Here is a 19,753-nt window from a genome sequence, read left to right on the forward strand (position 1 = left end):
CAATCTGGGGCTCAGCAGCAGGGATATTCCAGTGGAAGGAATATTGTTAATTAGTTACCTTGTAAATTGGGCATTTACTCTATTTATTATTTGTTATTTACTCAAATTATGTGGGATTTACCTCATGGTGGGTAAATCTCCAATCTGGGGTTCAGTGGTGAGAATATTCCAGTGGAAGGAACATTGTTAATTCCAGCTGCCTTTGCCCTTTCCCAAGGAATTCGTGGCTCTTTTTGGGGGAGAAAACGAAGTCAAAACCCAGACTTGGCCAAGTGTGGAGCTGCTGTGTCCCAGGATGGCCAAGCCGCCATTCTTGGGTTTCCCGAGGGTTTCCCAGGGGTTTCCTTGGGGTTTCCCAGGGGTCTCCTGGGGGTTTCCTGGGGCATTTCCTGGAGGTTTCCCAAGGGTTTCCTGGGGGTCTCCTGGGGATCTCCTGGGGGTATCTCAGGAGTCTCCCAGGGGTGTTTCGGGGTTTGCCAGGGGTCTTCTGGGGGTTTCCCAAGAATTTCCTGGGGGTCTCCCAGGGGTTTCCTGGGAATATCTCAGGAGTCTCCCAGGGATTTCCCAGGGTCTCCTGGGGGTGTTCTGGGGTTTCTCAGGGGTCTCCTGGAGGTTTCCCAAGGGTTTCCTGGGCGTGTCCCAAGAATGTCCCAGGGGTTTCACGGGGGTGTCCCAGGGGTCTCCTGGGGGTGTCCCAGGGATGTCCCAGGGGTTTCTGGGAGGATCCCAGCCCGTGTGTGTCCCTGTGTCCCCGCAGACGGCGGCAGCACCGTGCACCGGCCGCAGCCGCTGCCGCCCTCCACCATGCACCAGGGCGGCCTGGCCGCCGCTGCCGACTCCGGCTCTGCCTACGGCGCCCGGCACAGCTTCTCCAGCTACTCCGAGAGCTTCATGAACGCCGCAGCGCCCGCCAACCACATGAACCCTGTCAGCAACGGCCTCTCCCCGCAGGTAGGTGCCCCTTTCCAGCCTCCTCCGCCTTCCGACAGCTCCGGGATGTCGTGGTGAGCCGGTGTGACCGTGGTCACAGGGGTTCTTGGATGAGGGAAGAGATGAGAATGTTGGCTCCATGTTCAGAAGGCTTGATTTGTTATTTTATGATATATATATATATTGTATTATAACTGTACTAAAAAGAAATAGAAGGAAAGGTTTCCTCTCAGAAGGCTAGCTAAGAATAGAATGGAATCAATAACAAAGATCTGTGCCTCGGACAGAGAGTCCAAGCTATCAGGTCTGTGGTTGGCCATTAATTGCAAACATTCAAGATGGGCCAATCACAGACACACGTGATGCATTCCACAGCAGCAGATAAGCATTGTTTACATTTTGTTGCTGTAGCTTCTCAGCTTCTCAGCAGGAAAAATCCTAAGAAAGGATTTTCACAAAAGATATCTGCAATGAGCCGGCACCGCGGTTGTTGGGGTTGGGGTTGGTGTTGGTGTGGTTGTTGATGGCATGGTGGTTGTTGTGGTCAGGAATTCCTGCAGGCAGAGCAATTAGTTGGTTTGTTAATGAGCAGCAGCTCTGTCCTGCTGGTCGTTCCCACAGCCAGGTTGGGGTGAGGGGATCCCTATGATGGTGTTCACAGGGGTCTTATGTTGAAAAAAGAGACGAGGATCTGACTCCATGTTTCAGAAGGCTGATTTATTATTTTATTATATATATTACATTAAAACTATACTAAAAGAATAGAAGAAAATGTTTTCATCAGAAGGCTGGCTAAGCTAAGAATAGAATCAGAAAGAACGATAACAAAGGCTCTGTCTTGGACTCTCTGTCCAAGCCAGCTGGGCTGTGATTGGCCATTAATTATAAACATCTAAGATGGGCCAATCCCAGATGCACCTGTTGCATTCCACAGCAGCAGATAATCAATGTTTACATTTGGTTCCTGAGGCCTCTCAGCTTCTCAGGAGGAAAAACCCTAAGGAAAGGATTTTTCATAAAAGATGTCTGTGACAGAACCCCAACACCTGGAGCATCCCCAAAACCACCGCGGAGCAGGGGGGGCCCTGTGGTGCTGGGGGTGAGCCCAAGGACAGCACACCTTGGGTGGACTCCACAGCTCATCCTGGCTGGCTGATTTAGGCACAACCTGGAGCTCCTCCAGGTCTGGCTGGACACGGAGCTGAGCTCAGAGATGCAGATTTGGGGTTTGATTTGGGGAAACTCGTGCAGACAATCCTGGTGAGATTGGAGGAGGAAAGGAGTCTCCAAGCTCACCTTTGTTATCAAGTGGAACTGAAAATGAGCAGCCAGGACTTGTCCTTATCCTGAGGGACACCAAATCCCGTTTTTTCCGCTCTTGGTCGCTCGTGGGATATGGAGTTGTGTGGAGGGCAGCAGTTGTTTCACAGGGATCAGTTTATTTAGGATGGAAAACCAAAATAATTTGAGATGAGGAGGAGAAACGAGGTGGGCACCTGGAATGGAAAAGCTGCAGGGGTTTGAAGTCCAACAAACAGGGACATCAGGGGTGTGGAGTTAAGGTCCAGCAGTCTGGGTGTGGAAACAAACACGGAGTGTCAGTGGAAAGGGGGAAACTTTGCACTTCTCTGGAATGGTTCAAATCCCCACTTTTGGGTTTGAGTGGGAAAACTGTGGCTGGCACAGAGCAGAATGGGAAAATATTGAAATGTGAGTGGCACAGGGCAGAATGGGAAAATATGGAAATGTGACTGGTATGGGGCTGGATGAGAAAATGCTGAAATATTGAATGGCATGGGGCTGGATGAGAAAATATTAAAATATTGACTGGCATAAAGCTGGATGGGAAAATATTGAAATGTGACTGGCACAGGGCTGGATGAGGAAATTTTGAAATGTGACTGGCACAGGGCTGGATGGAAAAATACTGAAATGTGACTGGCATGGAGCTGGATGGGAAAATATTAAAATATTGACTGGCACACAGCTGGATGGAAAAATATTAAAATATTGACTGGCATGGGGTTGGATGGGAAAATATGGAAATGTGACTGGTATGGGGCTGGATGAGAAAATGCTGAAATGTGGCTGGTATGGGGCTGGATGGGAAAATATTGAAATGTGACTGGTATGGGGCTTGATGAGAAAATGTTGAAATGTTGAATGGCACAGGGCTGGATGGGAAAATATTGAAGTATTGAATGGCACGGGGCTGGATGGGAAAATACTGAAATGTGACTGGCACAGGGCTGGCTATTGCTCCAAACAGGGACATTTGTGGGGGAATAGGCAGATATCCCTCTGACAAGGGATTTCTGAGAGCCCTGGGCTCAGGCTCAGAGGATACAGCCTGGGATTGAAAGGCAGGCCTGGGTTAGCTGGGCCAGGGCCCAGGATTAACTCAGATGATCCCAAGTGCAATTTATCCCCATGGAATAAGGCGGGGATGAGATGCCTGGGATGAGCCCCAGGCGCAGAGAAGGCCATCCTGCAATTTCCATTTCCCTTCATCCTCTCCTGCCCAGTCCTGCAGAATCAGGGGTTCCTTGAAAGGACCAGACCGTGGCTTTTCTTGCGCTTATCCCAATCCCAAATTCCCCTGCCCCCAGGCTCAGGCTGGGGACAGATATCCCTGAGCCCATAAGCCCTTTGTATGGGAAAGAGAGGAGCCTTTATCTGGCAGGCCTGAAGAAAAGAGAGCTTTGCACCCCCAGGAAGAGGAGATTCCCATTTTCCCAGAGCTTTTAATCATGTGAGGGCCAAGATATCGGTGTGGAAATTCGTCTGTTCCCTTTGTGTGCTGAGAGCCTAACCCAGGTTATTTCCCGACTGCTTTACATTCCCTGATCAAAAAATTCCTGCCTTTCCAAGCCCTCTGCTGTTCCTAGTGGAAGGAGATGAGAAATGCTCCCAGCAGGATGAAGAATTCCTGGATTTGTCCTTTTATAGGGAAGTTTTTTGGGGGGTCTCTTTATGGGGTGCTCTGTGTGATTTATCAGTTTTGCTGAGCACGATCCGGCTCTGCTGGGGCATTCCAGGGAAATCCCAGGAAAATTCCACCCTCCCAACTGCCTGAGGGTCCTGTCTGCAAGGGGAAGGATCAGACAGACAGAAAGAGGGGGGAATGAAAGAGGGGGTTCAGGAGGTGGGAAAGAAAGAGGGGGCATAGGAGATTGGAAAGAGAGGGGTTCAGGAGAGGAAAAAGAGGGGATTCAGGATCGGGAAAAGAAAGAGGGGGCTCAGGAGGGGGAAAAGGGAGCTCAGGAGGTGGAAAGAGGGGGTTCAGGAGGTTGGAAAAGGGAGTTCAGGATGGGGAAAAGAGAGGGTTCAGGGGGTGGGAAAGAGGGAGTTCAGGATGGGGGAAAGAGGGGGTTCAGGGTGTGGGAAAGAGGGGGCTCAGGATGGGGGAAAGAAAGAAGGAGCTCAGGAGGTGGGAAGGAGGGAGTTCAGGAGGGGGGAAGAAAGAGGGGGCTCAGGAGATTGGAAAGAGGGGGTTCAGGAGGTGAGAAAGAGGGGGTTCAGGAGGGGGAAAAGAGGGGCTTGGGATTGGGGAAAGAGGGGGTCCAGGTGGTGGAAAAGAGGGAGCTCAGGAGATGGGAAAATTAGAGGGTTCAGGAGGTTGGAAAGAGGGGGTTCAGAAGGGGGAAAAGAGGGGGTTCAAGACGTGAGAAAGAGGGAGCTCAGGAGGTTGGAAAGAGGGAGCTCAGAAGATGGAAACAAAGAGGTTCAGGAGGGAGGAAAGGATTTGGGAGTTCAGGAAGGGGGGAAAGGGGCTCAGGGGGTGGGAAAGAGGAGGTTCAGAAGATGGGAAAGAGGCAACTCAGGAGGAAAACAAGGGAGTTCAGGAGGTTGGAAAGAGGAGGTCCAGGAGGGGAAAAAGAGAGGGCTCAGGAGATGGGAAAGAGGGGATTCAGGACGTTGGAAAGAGGGGATCCAGGAGGGGAAAAAGAGGGGGTTGAGGATGGGGGAAAGAGGGGGTTCAGGAAGGGGGAAACAATTTGGGAGTTCAGGAGGGGGAAAGAAAGAGGGAGCTCAGGAGGGGAAAAAGAGGGAGCTCAGGAGATGGGAGAGAGGGGATTCTGGAGGGGGGGAAAGGAGCTCAGGAGGAAGGAAAAAGGGAGTTCAGGAGGGAGAAAGAGGAGGTTCAGAAGATGTGAAAGAGGGAGCTTGGGAATGGAAAAACAGAGGGTTCAGGAGGGGAAAAAGGAGCTCAGGAGCGGGGAAAGAGGGAATTCAGGAGGTGGGAAAGAAAGAGGGGACTCAGGAGATTGGAAAGAGAGGGTTCAGGAGAGGGAAAAGAGGGGATTCAAGATGGGGGAAAGAGGGAACTCAGGAGGAAAAAGCCAGGGTTCAGGAGGCTGGAAAGAGGGGGCTCAGGATGGGGGAGAGAAAGAGGGGGTTCAGGAGGGGAAAAGAGTGAGCTCAGGAATGGGAAAAGAAGGGGTTCAGGGAGTGAGAAAGAGAGGGTTCAGAAGATGATGAAGAGGGAGTTCAGGAGGTTGGAAACCCCACACTGGGAGCTGAGGGTGATGGTGATTTGTCTCTGGCCGGGTTTCTCGTTTCCCCCATGGCGGCAGCAGCAGCAGGAGGGGATTTCTTGGCACTTCAGACAAGGAGAGGGGCCCAGGAGCTCCCAGCTTTTGCTCCCTATCCAGTTACCCCGGGATTTGGTGTCCTGGCTGGAATCCACGGGCTCTGCTGGCAGCTGGAGTCTGGGAGGAGAAGGACAGCATTCCTGTTCCCAAAGAGAAAAAATTGGGGATTTGCAACGGCCACCACGGTGTTCCTGTTCCAAAAGAGAAAATGGGGATTTGGGTGTTCCTGTTCCCAAATAGAAAACAGGGATTTGGGGTGGTCACCACAGTGTTCCTGTTCCCAAAGAGAAAAAAATTGGGGATTTGGGATGGCCACTGTAACATTTTCATTCCCAAGTAGGGATTTGTGGTGGCCACTGTGGCATTCCCATTCCCAAACAGAAAACAGAGATTTGGGATGGCCAGTGTGGCATTCCCAGTCCCAAACAGGGATTTCGGGTGGCCACTGTGGTTTTCTCATTCCCAACTAGAAAGTGAGAATTTGGGGTGGCCACAGCAGTTCCCATTCCCAAATGGGGGTTTGGGATAGCCACTGTGACATTCCCACTCCCAAATGGGGATTTGGGGTGGCCACTGTGGTTTTCCCATTCCCAAACAGAAAGCAAGGATTTGGGGTGGCCACTGCAGCATTCCCAGTCCCAAACAGAAAATGGGGATTTAGGGTGGCCGCTGCAGTGTTCCCCTTCCCAAACAGAGATTTGCGGTGGCCGCTGCAGTGTTCCCCTTCCCAAACAGAGATTTGGGGTGGCCACTGAGACATTCCCATTCCCAGATGGGGATTTGGGGTGGCCACTGTGTCATTCCCATTCCCAAACAGAAAGTGGGGATTTGGGATGGCCACTGCAGCATTCCCATTACCAAAGAGAAAATGGGAATTTAGGGAGACCACTGGTGGTGTTCCCAGTCCCAAACAGGGATTTGGGGTGGCCACTGTGGTTTTCCCAATCCCAAACAGAAAATGGGGATTTAGGGTGGCCATCGTGACATTCCCATTCCCAAACAGGAAATTAGGACGTTTTGTGTGGCCACTGTGGCGTTCCTGTTCCCAAAAGAGAAAATGGGGATTTGGAGTGGTCACTGTGGCATTCCCAAACAGAGATTTGGGATGGCCACCGTGCCATTCCCATTCCCATTCCCAAACAGAAATTTGGGATGGCCACTGTGGTTTTCCGAATCCCAAACAGAAAATGGGGATTTGGTGTGGTCACTGTGACATTCCCATATCCAAAGAGAAAATGGGGATTTAGGGAAGCCACTGCAGTGTTCCCAGTCCCAAATGGAGATTTGAGGTGGCCACTGTGACATTCCCATTCCCAAACAGGGATTTGGGTTGCCATTCCCATTCCCATTCCCATTCCCATTCCCATTTCCATTCCCAAACAGGGATTTGGGGTGGCCACTGCGGTGTTCCCATTCCCAAATGGGGATTTGGGATAGCGACTGTGGCATTTCCATTCCCAAACAGGGATTTGGGGTGCCCACTGTGACATTCCCATTCCCAGTCCCAAACAGGGATTTGGGTTGCCATTCCCATTCCCAAATGGGGATTTGGGGTGCCCACTGTGACATTCCCAGTCCCAGTCCCAAACAGGGATTTGGGTTGCCATTCCCATTCCCAAACAGGGATTTGGGGTGGCCACTGCGGTGTTCCCATTCCCAAATGGGGATTTGGGGTGCCCACTGCGGCATTCCCATTCCCAAACAGGGATTTGGGGTGGCCACCAAGGTGTTCCCATTCCCAAACGGGGATTTGGGGTGCCCACTGCGGCATTCCCCTTCCCATTCCCAAACAGGGATTTGGGGTGCCCACTGTGACAATCCCATTCCCAGTCCCAAACAGGGATTTGGGTTGCCATTCCCATTCCCATTCCCAGTCCCAAACAGGGATTTGGGTTGCGATTCCCATTCCCATTCCCAGTCCCAAACAGGGATTTGGGTTGCGATTCCCATTCCCATTCCCATTCCCAAACAGGGATTTGGGGTGCCCACCAAGGTGTTCCCATTCCCAAACAGGGATTTGGTGTGGCCACTGCGGTGTTCCCATTCCCAAATGGGGATTTGGGATGCCCACTGTGACATTCCCATTCCCAAACAGGAATTTGGGGTGCCATTCCCATTCCCAGATGGGGATTTGGGGTGCCCACCCCAGGTCCACCCCCAGCCATGCTCCCTCTCCGGGTCAGATCCTGCAGGAGCCCTGCCCAGCCCTCACTCAGGATTTGTTTAGTCCCAGTTTTGTTTTTCAGCCTCACAAAGCCCAGCTCAGCCGCTGGAGCCTCCCGGCTTTCCCAGGCTGCTCCGCCTCCATCCCAGAGCTCAGCTGGGAATTTTGGCTCCCATGACTTCATCCTGGGTGAAATGTCACAAAATCCCAATGGATTCTGTGACACTTCATCTGAAAACACCGGCTTGGCTGGGCTGGTCTCGTGAGGGGTTAAGCCCAGCTGGAAATTAAGCCTGACCCAGCTTCTTGTCCAGGCCCCGTTTCTCACTTCCAGCCCTGGAATGGGGAAAAAATAGTAAAAAAAAAAAAAAAGGTGTGTTTGTGTGTTGAGATAAGGAGGGTTCAATAACTGAGAATGAAGTAAAATACAGTGATAATTATAACAATGATAATTATATATATATTCATTTATTATTTGTATTTAGTAATTTTATCTTATTTTATTATTATATTTCTATATTTATCTATATTGGTTATATAAACATAATAACAATGATAATATATGAATACGTTCATTAATTATAGTAATGATATTTATTTAATATTTTATTATTTATAAACAAAAATATTTAATTTATTATTATATTATATTATATTATATTATATTATATTATATTATATTATATTATATTATATTATATTATATTTTATTTTATTTTATTTTATTTTATTTTATTTTATTTTATTTTATATATTAATTTATTATTATTTTTCTATATTTATTTATTGTTATTAAAGAATTATGATAATTATAATAAAATAGTAATAGTTAGCAATAGTAATAGTAATAGTAATAGTAATAAAGGAAAACCAAGTGCTGCTCACTGCAGTTGTTGGCCAATGCCAGACCCCCCCTTCCCAACCCTTTCCCAGTAACTGTCCCAGTCTGTACCCAGGGAATGGGGACATTCCATGGTGGGAAATGCCCCTTTGTCCCAGCTCTGCCCCCTCCCCGTTCCCTCTGGGGCCCTCCGTGTGCCCGTTCCCTGCAGCACCTCGGGGTCTCCAAGGGCTCCCCCAGAACAAAAAATCTCAGCTTGGGCAGCTGGGGCTGGGAAACAGCTCAGAACGGGGTTAAAAGGCAGGAATTGCAGACCTTGTCTAAAAAGCAGGAATTGCAGACCTTGTCCTTCCTGAGAGCTCGGGATCTCCCAACAGCCCTGCGGGATCTGCAGGGATTGAGACAATTTCAGAGGCACAAAGAGCCAAGAGAAACTTGGTCACCTCCTTGGAGCTGAGGCTTTAATTTCCTCAGGGCTTGCAGTGGCTTTGGCTTTGTGCTCCCTGAATTCATTCCCAGTGTCTGGAGCTTGGAATTCCCAATTCCAGCTTTGGGTCCTCCTGGCTTTAGGAATTCCTTCCCTCAGTTCCAGGGATCTCTCCTGGCTCTGGAAATTGTTTCTCTCAGTTCTGTGGATCCTCTGGGAATTCTTTCCCTGATTTTCAGGGATCCCTCCTGGCTCTGGGAATTCTTTCCCTCAGTTCCAGGGATCCTCCTCGCTCTAGGAATTCCTTCCCTGATTTCCATGGATCCTCTGGGAACTCCTTCCCTGATTTCTGAGGATCCTCCTGGCTCTGGAAATTCTTTCCCTGATTTCCATGGATCTTCTGGGAACTCCTTCCCTGATTTCAATGGGTCCCTCCCTCCTGGCTCTGGGAACTCCTTCCCTCTGTTCCAGGGATCCCTCCTGGTGCTGGGAATTCTTTCCCTGATTTCCAGGGATCCTCTGGGAATTCCTTCCCTTATTTCCAAGGATCCTCCTGGCTCTGGGATTTCCTCCCCTTAGTTCCATGGATCCTCTGGGAACTCCTTCCCTGATTTCCACTGATCCCTCCAGGCTCTGAGAATTCTTTTCCTCAGTTCCAGGGATCTCTCCTGGCTCTGGGAAGTCCTTCCCTGATTTCCAGGGATCCTCCTGGCACTGGAGAGGCCGCTCTGTCTCCCTTCCCTCAGTGCCACCAATCCCTTTCTCCGTCTGGTGCTTTTTTTTTTCCTTTTATTTTTTCCTTTTTTTTTTTTTTTTTTTTTTTTGTCGGAGACACTGTGCCTGTAATAAGCATTCAAAATGAGTCTTGCTGGGCCAGGAGAAAGGGGAGGGGAAGAAAGAAGGGGAGGAGAGGATGAGATTTGGGGGGTTGAGGGTGGGGGAGATTTGGGGAAGGGGGAAAAGGAGGAGGGGTTTTAAATAGCAAAGAATTAGAAAAAAAAAATCTGATGCAATCACTGGTAGAGAGAAAATTATGTGCAATTACCCGAGCGATACTGGGCAGCCGTGCCCACCCCAACCAACAAGATCTCATTAACAAGCAGAAAATAAGATTGAAATGGTGTGTAAAGAGCTGAAAAATGAATTTGAATGCTGCATTTGTCCACAATTACCCCCTCGTTCACACATATTTTATTGCAATTTTTTTATTATTCTTAATCTTTCCATCCCTCAAAGCAGATTGGGAACATCCTGGCATTACAGTTGCTGAGGGAGGAAGCATTAAGGATTCCCCGTTTCCCTGAAAGGAGACCCTTCTCCCGCTCGAATTTTCCAGGCTGGGTTTTGGCCGGATCAGGATTCATTTCCCGGCTTAGCCGGGTGTAGGGCCGTGTTCTGCCTCATCCCTCAACGCCCGCACACCGGGCCTTCCCTTCCCCTCTCTCCTTCTTCTTCCTCCAGGCTTTGCCTCCTCCGCATCCCAACATTCCCATGGATGTGCTGAGCCTTCCCTTCCTTCCTTCCTTCCTTCCTTCCTTCCTTCCTTCCTTCCTTCCTTCCTTCCTTCCTTCCTTCCTTCCTTCCTTCCTTCCTTCCTTCCTTCCTTCCTTCCTTCCTTCCTTCCTTCCTTCCTTCCTTCCTTCCTTCCTTCCTTCCTTCCTTCCTTCCTTCCTTCCTTCCTTCCTTCCTTCCTTCCTTCCTTCCTTCCTTCCTTCCTTCCTTCCTTCCTTCCTTCCTTCCTTCCTTCCTTCCTTCCTTCCTTCCTTCCTTCCTTCCCCCTTTTCCTTCCCCCTTTTCCTTCCCCCTTTTCCTTCCTTTTGCTGCTCCTCCTGTGAGGAGGGAAAGAGATGGTTTGGAAGTTTAGCTAATTTCGTTTTGGGGGGTTTCTTAGCCCAAAAGAAGCTTTTTTTTCAGTAAGGAATTATCCCAAAGCAATATTTGGAGCACGTGGGGGTGAACCCCTGGTGTCACCTCAGAGAGAATCACCCAAAATTGTCACAGAATTCTGGGCTGGTTCGGGCTGGAGGGACCTTAGTGCTGATCCAGGGCCCCCCTGGCAGGGCAGGGACACCTCCCGCTGTTCCAGGGAGCTCCAAACCCTCTCTCCTTCCCTCCCTCCCCTCTAATTCCGCCTCCTTCCCTCTCCGGGATCCGGGAACGGGACCCGGCAGCTCCGGGCTCCTCTGGGAAAAGCGGCTCCACCTCGTCTTCGTCTCCCTAAACTTTTAACCTGCCCATGCCCTGTTTTCCACTAAAGTTTCTGGCATTTTTGGGGATATGTTTCACCCAACAAAGCCCATCTGCTCTTGTCAGTTTGCCGCCTCTGCTGCAAACTGGGAGCGGGGGAGAAGGGAACATTCTTCCCGTGTGAAAACAGATCCGTCCTTCTCTGCCTGATTCCCGGTGACTCCGGCTCCGAGGAGGGTGGGAAGGGGGGAATTCACAGCCCAGGGGCCTCTCCGCTCTCCCTGCCGAGTTCCGTGGGTTCCCTCGATCGATTGGGGCGCTCCCATCCTGCTGGAAACACACTGGGAGTAAAAAATGCAGGATTGTATTCCCTGAACCCAATTCTGTGCTCGTCCCTGTGTGATTCCCACTCCGGAGGTTGTTCTTTTTGTGTGGTACTGAGAGAGGAAAATTGAAGGATTTGGGATTCCCACTCCGGAGATTTCTCGCTGTGTGGGTTACTGAGACAGGAAAAAGTTGGGATCACAGAAGGATTTGGGATTCCCACTCCAGAAGTTGTTCCCTGTGTGTGTTACTGAGAAAGGAAAATGTTGGGAACACAAAAAGATTTGGGATTCCCACTGCGGATGTTGTTCTGGCGTGTGTTACTGATAGGAAAACATTGGGAACACGGGAAAATTTGGGATTCTCACTCCAGAGATTTTCCCTGCTTGTTTCACTGAGGAAAATGTTGGGAACTCGGAAGGATTTGGAATTCCCACTATGGATGTTGTTCCCTGAGTGTTTTACTGAGACAGGAAAATGTTGGGAACACAAAAAGATTTGGGGTTCCCACTCCGGTGGTTGTTCCCTGAGTGTTTTACTGAGATAGGAAAATGTTGGGAACATGAAAAGATTTGGGATTCCCACTCCGAGGTTGTTCCCTGCATGTTTTACTGAGGAAAATGTTGGGAACTCGGAAGGATTTGGGATTCCCACTCCAGAGGTTTCTCCCTGCGTGTGTTACTGAGATAGGAAAATAGAAAGATTTGGGATTCCCACTCCAGAGGTTTCTCCATTTGTGTTTTACTGAGATAGGAAAATGGAAGGATTTGATATTCCCACTCCAGAGGTTTCTCCATGTGTGTGTTACTGAGAAAGGAAAATGGAAGGATTTGGTATTGCCACTCCGGAGGTTTTTCCTTGCGTGTGTTACTGGGACAAGAAAATGTTGGGAATACGGAAGGATTTGGGAACAAACAGTCGATTCCCGAGGCTGGAATCCCATGGGAATTTGGCGCTGCCTTTGGTGGGCCCAGGATCGGCCCCCAGGGCTCTGCAAGCTCAGAGAGCAGCAGGACACAAATTGCAGGGAATAAGGAATAAATTGGAGAAGAAAAGTGGGGGAAACCTGAGGAGAAGAACAAGAGCGATGGCAAGCAGGAAGGAGAAGCGCGGGGAGGTGTGGAAGCGCCTGAAAACCCCCAGATGTCGAATTTAAGGGCTTGGAGACAGAAATCTGTCCCCAGAATGTTCAAATCTCGGTCTCCAGGCAGAGCAGGGTGAGTGGAACGGGAATTCCTGAATCCCGGAATTCCTGAATCCCTGAATTCCTGAATTCCTGAATTCCTTCACCTCCCCTCCTCCGGCTCCTGGGGAGGGAGCAGGGGCTCGGCCGGGAGGATCCGAGCGCTGATTACTGAGGGAGCTCGGGCCGGGCACGGAGGGAAAACGAGCCATTTGTAATTAACGCCATCAGCAATTAACGCCGTCAGCAATTAACGCCGCCGCCGCTGCCCGGCGCTCCCTCCGTGCCGCGATGGATCGGGGGCAGAGGCAGCCCCGGAGAGGGGGCAGCGAGGCAGAGGGGACGCTTAAAAGCGAGGAATGCAATGAAAAGAATAAATAATCGGGATTTGGGGGGCGGGGGCACGCAGCGCATTCCCGGGGTGCGCGTTCCAGCTGTGCCTGCTCCATCCAGCTGTGCTCCAGCTGTGCCCCGCCTGGGGAGAGCAGCAAAAACCCACAGCGGGCGGGGATCCAGCCCCGAGCTGTTTGCGCCTCGCAGGGACATGCATGTTTTTATATTCTATCGTTCTATAACTTTCATGTTAATTATTAAACTTATATTCTTCTATTGTATACATAGATTTCATCCAAGCATGGGCTCCTCGTGGTCCACCTCAAACTTCTAATATAGTTTCTCATTATTCTTCTTACGATTAAACAATAATTATATTTAATTGCTAAACAATCATCACATCTAACAACTATATCATTTATCATATACTGCTTACGCAGGTGCAATTTCACGTGATCTGGCAAACACAAAGCCTGACATTTTCAGAGTCTATTTTTAACATTTTTCCGGGGCCCCACTAAGTCTAGCTTCTAATTCCCCGAATTTTATGATTTTAAAACTTTTTGCTATCACTCCTGGCGGGACCCCAGCCCGGGGAGGATGGACAGGGGGTTGTGAGTCCCCTCTGTGTGCGCAGCTCTGCCGGGATGTGTGAGAGGGTCAGGACTCGGTGTGGGGTTGGGTTTCCCTTTGCTTCCCATCCCATGCGTTAAGGAAAAGAGAAACTCTCTTTCCCTCCCGTCCCAGCTGGAGAGGCTGCAGGACTTTGGGGCTCTGTCCATCCTGGAGCATCCCGGGGAGCTGCTCGGGAGGATCAGGCTGTGCAGTCCCAAAGCCTCAGGGGAGGATAATGGGATGAGATAAATCCCAAAAGGATGCTGGACTGATCTTTGGTGTGAGGTGGGAGAGAGTTTGGGGATCGCGTCAGCTTCCAGAGCGTCCGGAGCGACCACCCCAGGGCCCCAGGGGTGGAGCAGGAGCAGGGAACGGCTCTGTAGGGTGGGCTCAGAGAGTTTGGGGTGCCGGGGAACGGCTCTGCAGGGTGGGCTTGGCCAGTTTGGGGTGCCGGGGAACGGCTCTGCAGGGTGGGCTTGGAGATTTTGGGGTGCTGGGGAACAGCTCTGCAGGGTGAGCTTGGAGATTTTGAGGTGCCAGGGCTTAGCAGGAGCAGGGACATTGCTGTACAGGGTGGGCTTGACCAGTTTGAGGTGCCAGGGCTTAGCACGGACATTGTCTAGACACTTTGGGGTGCCAGGGAATGGCTCTGCTGCGTGTGTTTGGAGAGTTTGGGGTGCGAGGGCTGGGCAGGAGCAGGGACATTGTTTAGACACTTTGGGGTGCCAGGGAATGGCTCTGCGCTGTGGACTCGGCCATTTCGGGGTGCTAGCAAATGGCTCTGCAAGGTGAGTTTGGAAAGTTTGGGGTGCCAGGGAACGGCTCTGCGGGGTGGGCTCAGAGAGTTTGGGGTGCCAGGGAATGGCTCTGTGCTGTGGGCTCGGCCAGTTTGGGGTGCCAGGGCCGGGCAGGAGCCGCTGGTACCCCGGGAAGTGCAGAGGGAGGAGCTGCAGGAGCCGCAGGGAAGGTCCCTCGCACTCCCGGCTGTGGGGTCTGTTCCACGCCAGGTCCTCCCTGCCTGGTGCTGGATGCGCGGGGACATCTCCGGGTGCTGCGGGAGCTCTGCTGCCTAAAGCCATCTCTGCCTCCTCCAGCGTGCCCGGGATGAGTTTAGGGAGGGAATGGAGATCACAAACCCCGGGAGATGGGGATCACAAATCCCGGGGCTGGAGATCACAAACCCCGGGAGATGGGGATCACAAATCCCGGGAGATGGGGATCACCAATCCCGGGTTTTGGAGATCACAAACCCCGGGAGATGGGGGTCACCAATCCCGGGTTTTGGAGATCACAAACCCCGGGAGATGGGGGTCACCAATCCCGGGTTTTGGAGATCACAAACCCCGGGTGGTGGGGATCACAAACCCCGGGGCTGGAGATCACAAACCCCGGGTGGTGGGGATCACAAACCCCGGGTGGTGGGGATCACAAACCCCGGGGCTGGAGATCACAAACCCCGGGAGATGGGGATCACAAACCCCGGGAGATGGAGATCACAAACCCCGGGTTTTGGAGATCACAAACCCCGGGAGATGGGGATCACAAACCCCGGGGCTGGAGATCACAAACCCCGGGAGATGGGGATCACAAACCCCGGGAGATGGGGGTCACCAGTCTCAGAGCTGGAGATAGCAAACACCGGCGGGGCTGGGGGCGAGCGGATCAAAGGTGCGCGGGGTCCCGGCTCGCCGCTCTCAGCTCCGTCGAGTTTGTAAATGTGGGGGATCTGATTTCAGGGAATGAGCTCCTGAAAGTCGACCGGGAGCCTCGCGGAGCGGGGAGCCGGGCAGGCACATCCAGGGAAATCACGGGGCTGGCGGTGGGGCCGGAGGGAAAGAGGGAATGGAGGAGTTGTTCTGGGAAATTACAAGGAATTTGGGAAATTAGCCCGGCTGCGGGCTTGAGGGGAAAGAGGGAATGCAGGCATGGAGGGGTTGTTTTGAGGAGTCTTAAGGAAAATCACGGGAAAATCAGTGGTTTGCGGGATTGAAGGGAAAGAGGGAATGCAGAGATGGAGGGGCTGTTTGGGGGAATCGCGGGGAATTTGGGAGAGGGAAAGAGGGAATCCAGCCGCGGACGGGCTGTTTTGGGAAATCACAAGGAGCGGTTCGCGGGACTGAGGGCAAAGAGGCCAAACCGGTGAATTTGGGGAGGGAATTCACGGGCCAGGCCGGGGCTGAGGTGACACCGCGCTGTCCCCGCAGCTCTCCCCGCGCTCCTGCCCCGCTCGGGACAGCCCTGGGGCGCTGCCCTGGCCCTGCGGAGCCACCGCCGCCCTTCAGCTGACCCTCGGGGGGACACTCCTCATGGGGATACAGCGAGGGGACACTCCCGCTGAGGACACAGCGAGGGGACACTGCCCATGGAGACACAGAGAGGGGAGACTCCTGATGGGGGACACAGAGAGAGGATGCTGCCTATGGGGACACAGAGGGGACGCTCTCCATGGGGACAGACAGGTGACATTCCCGATGAGGACACAGAGATGGGACACTCCCCATAGAGACACAGCGAGGGGACACTCCCTATGAGGACACAGCGAGGGGACACTCGCAATGGGGACACAGAGAGGGGACATTCCCGATGAGGACACAGAGAGGGGACACTCCCCATAGAGACACAGCGAGAGGACACTCCCTATGAGGACACAGGGAGGGGATCACTCGCGATGGGGACACAGAGAGGGGACGCTGCCCATGGGGACACAGGGAGGGGACACTCCCGGTGGGGACACAGAGGAGGGATGCTCCCATTGCGAGTGTCCCTTTTCTGTGTCCGCATGGGGGACACAGCGAGGGGACACTCGCAATGGGGACACAAGGGGGATTCTGCTGATGGGGACACAAACGGGGGACACTGCCCATGGGGACACAGCGAGGGGACTCTCCCCATGGGGACACAGAGGGGACTCTCTCCATGGGGACACAGAGAGGTGAAACTCCCGATGAGGACACAGCGAGGGAACACTCCCGATGGGGACACATGGACGCTCCCCATGTGGACACAGAGAGGGGACACAGGGGGGACATCGCGATGGGGACACACAGAGGGGACACTCCCGATGGGGACACAAAAGGGGGACGCTCCCCACGGGGACACAGAGAGGGAATGCTCCCCACGGAGACCCAAAGAGAGGACGCTGCCTATGGGGACACAAAAGGGGGTCACTCCCTATGGGGACACAAAAGGGGGTCACTCCCTATGGGGACAGAAAAGGGGGTCACTCCCGTGGGGACACATCGAGGCTGCCCAGCCTCCCCCGCGCTCCGAGCGGCCCCGGCAGCCCGGAGCATCCTCGGCTCTGTGTCGCAGCTCTCGCTGTCCCCGCGCGGTGCCTGCGCTCCCTCTCCTCTCTCCTCTGTCCCCATTGATGTGCCGGGGAGCTGTCTCCGCTCTGCCTGCTCTGTCTGCTCTGCCACTCGCGCGTCTGTTCCGAGAAGGGATCAGAAGTTTCAGCGAGCGCTCGGCGCCTCTCCTTTGATCCATGTCCTGAGGCCTGCTTGACAGCGAAAAAAAGCATGGAGACAAAACGACTCAGTCAAAGTGATTCCTGACAACTGTCTCCATGAGATAAGGAAGCTCTCTGTGTCTTGGTGTTTTTTTTATTTTTTTTTTCCTCCTCTTCTAATACCGCCTCTCCGTTTCCATAAGAAGCGGAGTCACTTTAAACCAGAGGAGCAGCGGAGAGGAGCCGAGCACAGAGCCGAGCTTTATGTCTCCTTTCCCACTCCTTCTTTTTTTTAAATTTAATTTTATTTCTTTTTCCCCTAAAACCCCCTCTTTTCCCCCCTTTGCCTTTCCCCGGTGCCGCCCATGTCGCTGAGCATCCCAGGACATTATTCCGAGCCAGCTGTCCCCGCGAGGGGCTGCGGGGGACACCGAGAGCCATTGTGTGACAATGAGCAGCCCTTTCAGGAGAGGGGGGCGGCCTCATTAGGAGCCGGGCTTTACCCACCGCTGGCCACTTAAGCGGCGCTCGGAGCTGCTCCCCCGCTGCTGAGCCCCGGAATTTTCTTTGGGATTCTTTAATTTCGCTTTGCCGGGCTCGTGTCACGCAGGGAATGTCCCCCCAGCCTTGGCCTGGTGGCTCCGGGGCGCGGTGTGCGACACTGAGGGTGCAGGGCGTGTGGGAACAGGGAATGGAGTTGGGATCCCAAACGCGGGGATCGCTCCGGGACAAACAGCACATGGAGGGCCAGGGAGATGGCTCAGGGGACACGGGGACACGGGGGGACAGGGCCACTGCAGGCGTGAGGAGCTATGGGAATGCAGGGTGGATCCCCAATGGATGCATTCAGGGTGGATACCCAATGGAGGGATCCCCAATGGATGCATTCAGGACGGATCCCCCATGGATGCATTCAGGGTGGATCCTGAATGGAAGCAGTCAGGATGGATCCCCAATGGATGGATTCAGGGTGGATCCCCAATGGATGGATTCAGGGTGCATCCCCCATGGATGCATTCAGGATGGATCCCCAGTGGATGAATTCAGGGTGGATCCCCAATGGATGCATTCAGGGTGGATCCCTGATGGATCCATTCAGGGTGGATCCCCGATGGATGCATTCAGGGTGGAACTCCAATGGATGGATTCAGGGTGGATCCTCAATAGATTTGTTTAGGGTGGATCCCCAAAGGACAGATTCAGGATGTATCCTCAATGGATCCACTCAGGATGGATCCTGAATCCCAGACTGCTCCATTCCAGCCCTGCAGGGCACCTCGGGTGACCCAGCCTCCTCGGATGTCCCTGGCAGGACACGGGACGGAGCCACACTCAGGGGTGGGGACAGGGACTGGGGAATCATGGAAGGGTTGGGCTGTAAGGGACATTGGAGTTCTCATCGTTCCAACCCCTCCCGTGAGCGCGGATCCCTTTCCATGGGCAGGGACTCCTCTCTGTGGGCATGGAGACCTTTCCATGGGCAGGGACCCCTCCCATGGGCAGGCACCCTTTCCATGGGCATGGATCCCTTTCCGTGGTCACAGACCTTTCTCACGGGCACGGGCCCCTCTTGTGGGCAGGGACCCCTTTCTGTGGGCAGAGACCTCTCCAGCAGGCATGGACCCCTTTGCGTGGGCACAGACCCCTTCCGTGGACACGGACCCCTCCCATGGGCACGGATCCCTTTCCATGGGCAGTGACTCCTCCCGTGGGCACAGACCCCTTCTCGTGGGCATGGATCCCTTCCCATGGGCACAGAGACCTTTCCATGGGCACGGACCCCTTTCCATGGGCAGGGACCCCTTTTTGGGCATGGATCCCTTTCCATGGGCATGGATCCCTTACCATGGGCACAGACCCCTTTCGAACCCCTTTCTGTGGGCATGGATCTCTTTCCATGGGCATGGATCCCTTTCCATGGGCACAGAGACCCTTCCATGGGCACGGACCCCTCCTGTGGGCAAGGAGATCTTTCCATGAGCACGGACCCCTTTCCATGGGCAGTGACCCCTTTGTGGGCACGGACCCCCTCCCATGGGCATGGATCCCTTTCCATGGGCATGGATCCCTTACCATGGGCACAGACCCCTTTCAAACCCCTTTCCGTGGGCATGGATCTCTTTCCATGGGCATGGACCCCGTTCCATGGGCACAGAGACCTTTCCATGGGCACGGACCCCTCCCATGGGCACGGAGATCTTTCTATGAGCACAGACCCCTTTCCATGGGCAGTGACCCCTTTGTGGGCACGGACGCCCTCCCATGGGCACGGACCCCTCTCTTATCTCTCCCACCATCCCGGGCAGCTCCGAGCCGCCCCTGAGCCCCCCCCAAACCCTGAGCCGGGGGCCTGGAGCCCCTCCCAGCCCCCCAGAACCCCTCGGCCGGGCCGTTCCTCTCCCCCTGGCTCCCGTAATGAGCCTTTTGTGGTGGCTCCGCTCCGGAGTGAAACTCCATTAGCGGCGGGGCCGGGGGGCGGCGGGGGGCGAGGGTCCCTTCCCCCCAGAACTGCGCTGCACCGCGCTGATAAACAGCAAATATCGGGGAACAGGATTTCCACATTATCTGAGCGCGGCAGAAAATCAAAATTTCAGTCTAAATCCGAGGAGACGAAGCTCATAAGCTCCTCCAGCTGATACAGACGCCGAGCCCAGCCGGCAAAGGCTCAGGAGGCACAAAATAACATTTTTCCTTAAAAAAAAAAGG

At 53.2% G+C, this 19,753-nt stretch overlaps 1 protein-coding gene across 3 annotated transcripts in view; it reads left to right on the top strand.

Moving 5' to 3' along the window:
• PAX7 (paired box 7) overlaps positions 1-19,753 on the top strand; it is a 140,705-nt gene that overhangs the window by 79,744 nt on the left and 41,208 nt on the right. For all 3 annotated transcript variants that reach the window (XM_059487470.1, XM_059487469.1, XM_059487472.1), the window contains exon 7: positions 758-951. In XM_059487470.1, coding sequence (XP_059343453.1) covers positions 758-951 — 194 coding nt within the window. The remainder of the gene's footprint in view (positions 1-757; positions 952-19,753) is intronic.

This window comes from Ammospiza nelsoni, chromosome 22, assembly GCF_027579445.1.
Source record: "Ammospiza nelsoni isolate bAmmNel1 chromosome 22, bAmmNel1.pri, whole genome shotgun sequence".
NCBI classification, from domain to species: domain Eukaryota; kingdom Metazoa; phylum Chordata; class Aves; order Passeriformes; family Passerellidae; genus Ammospiza; species Ammospiza nelsoni.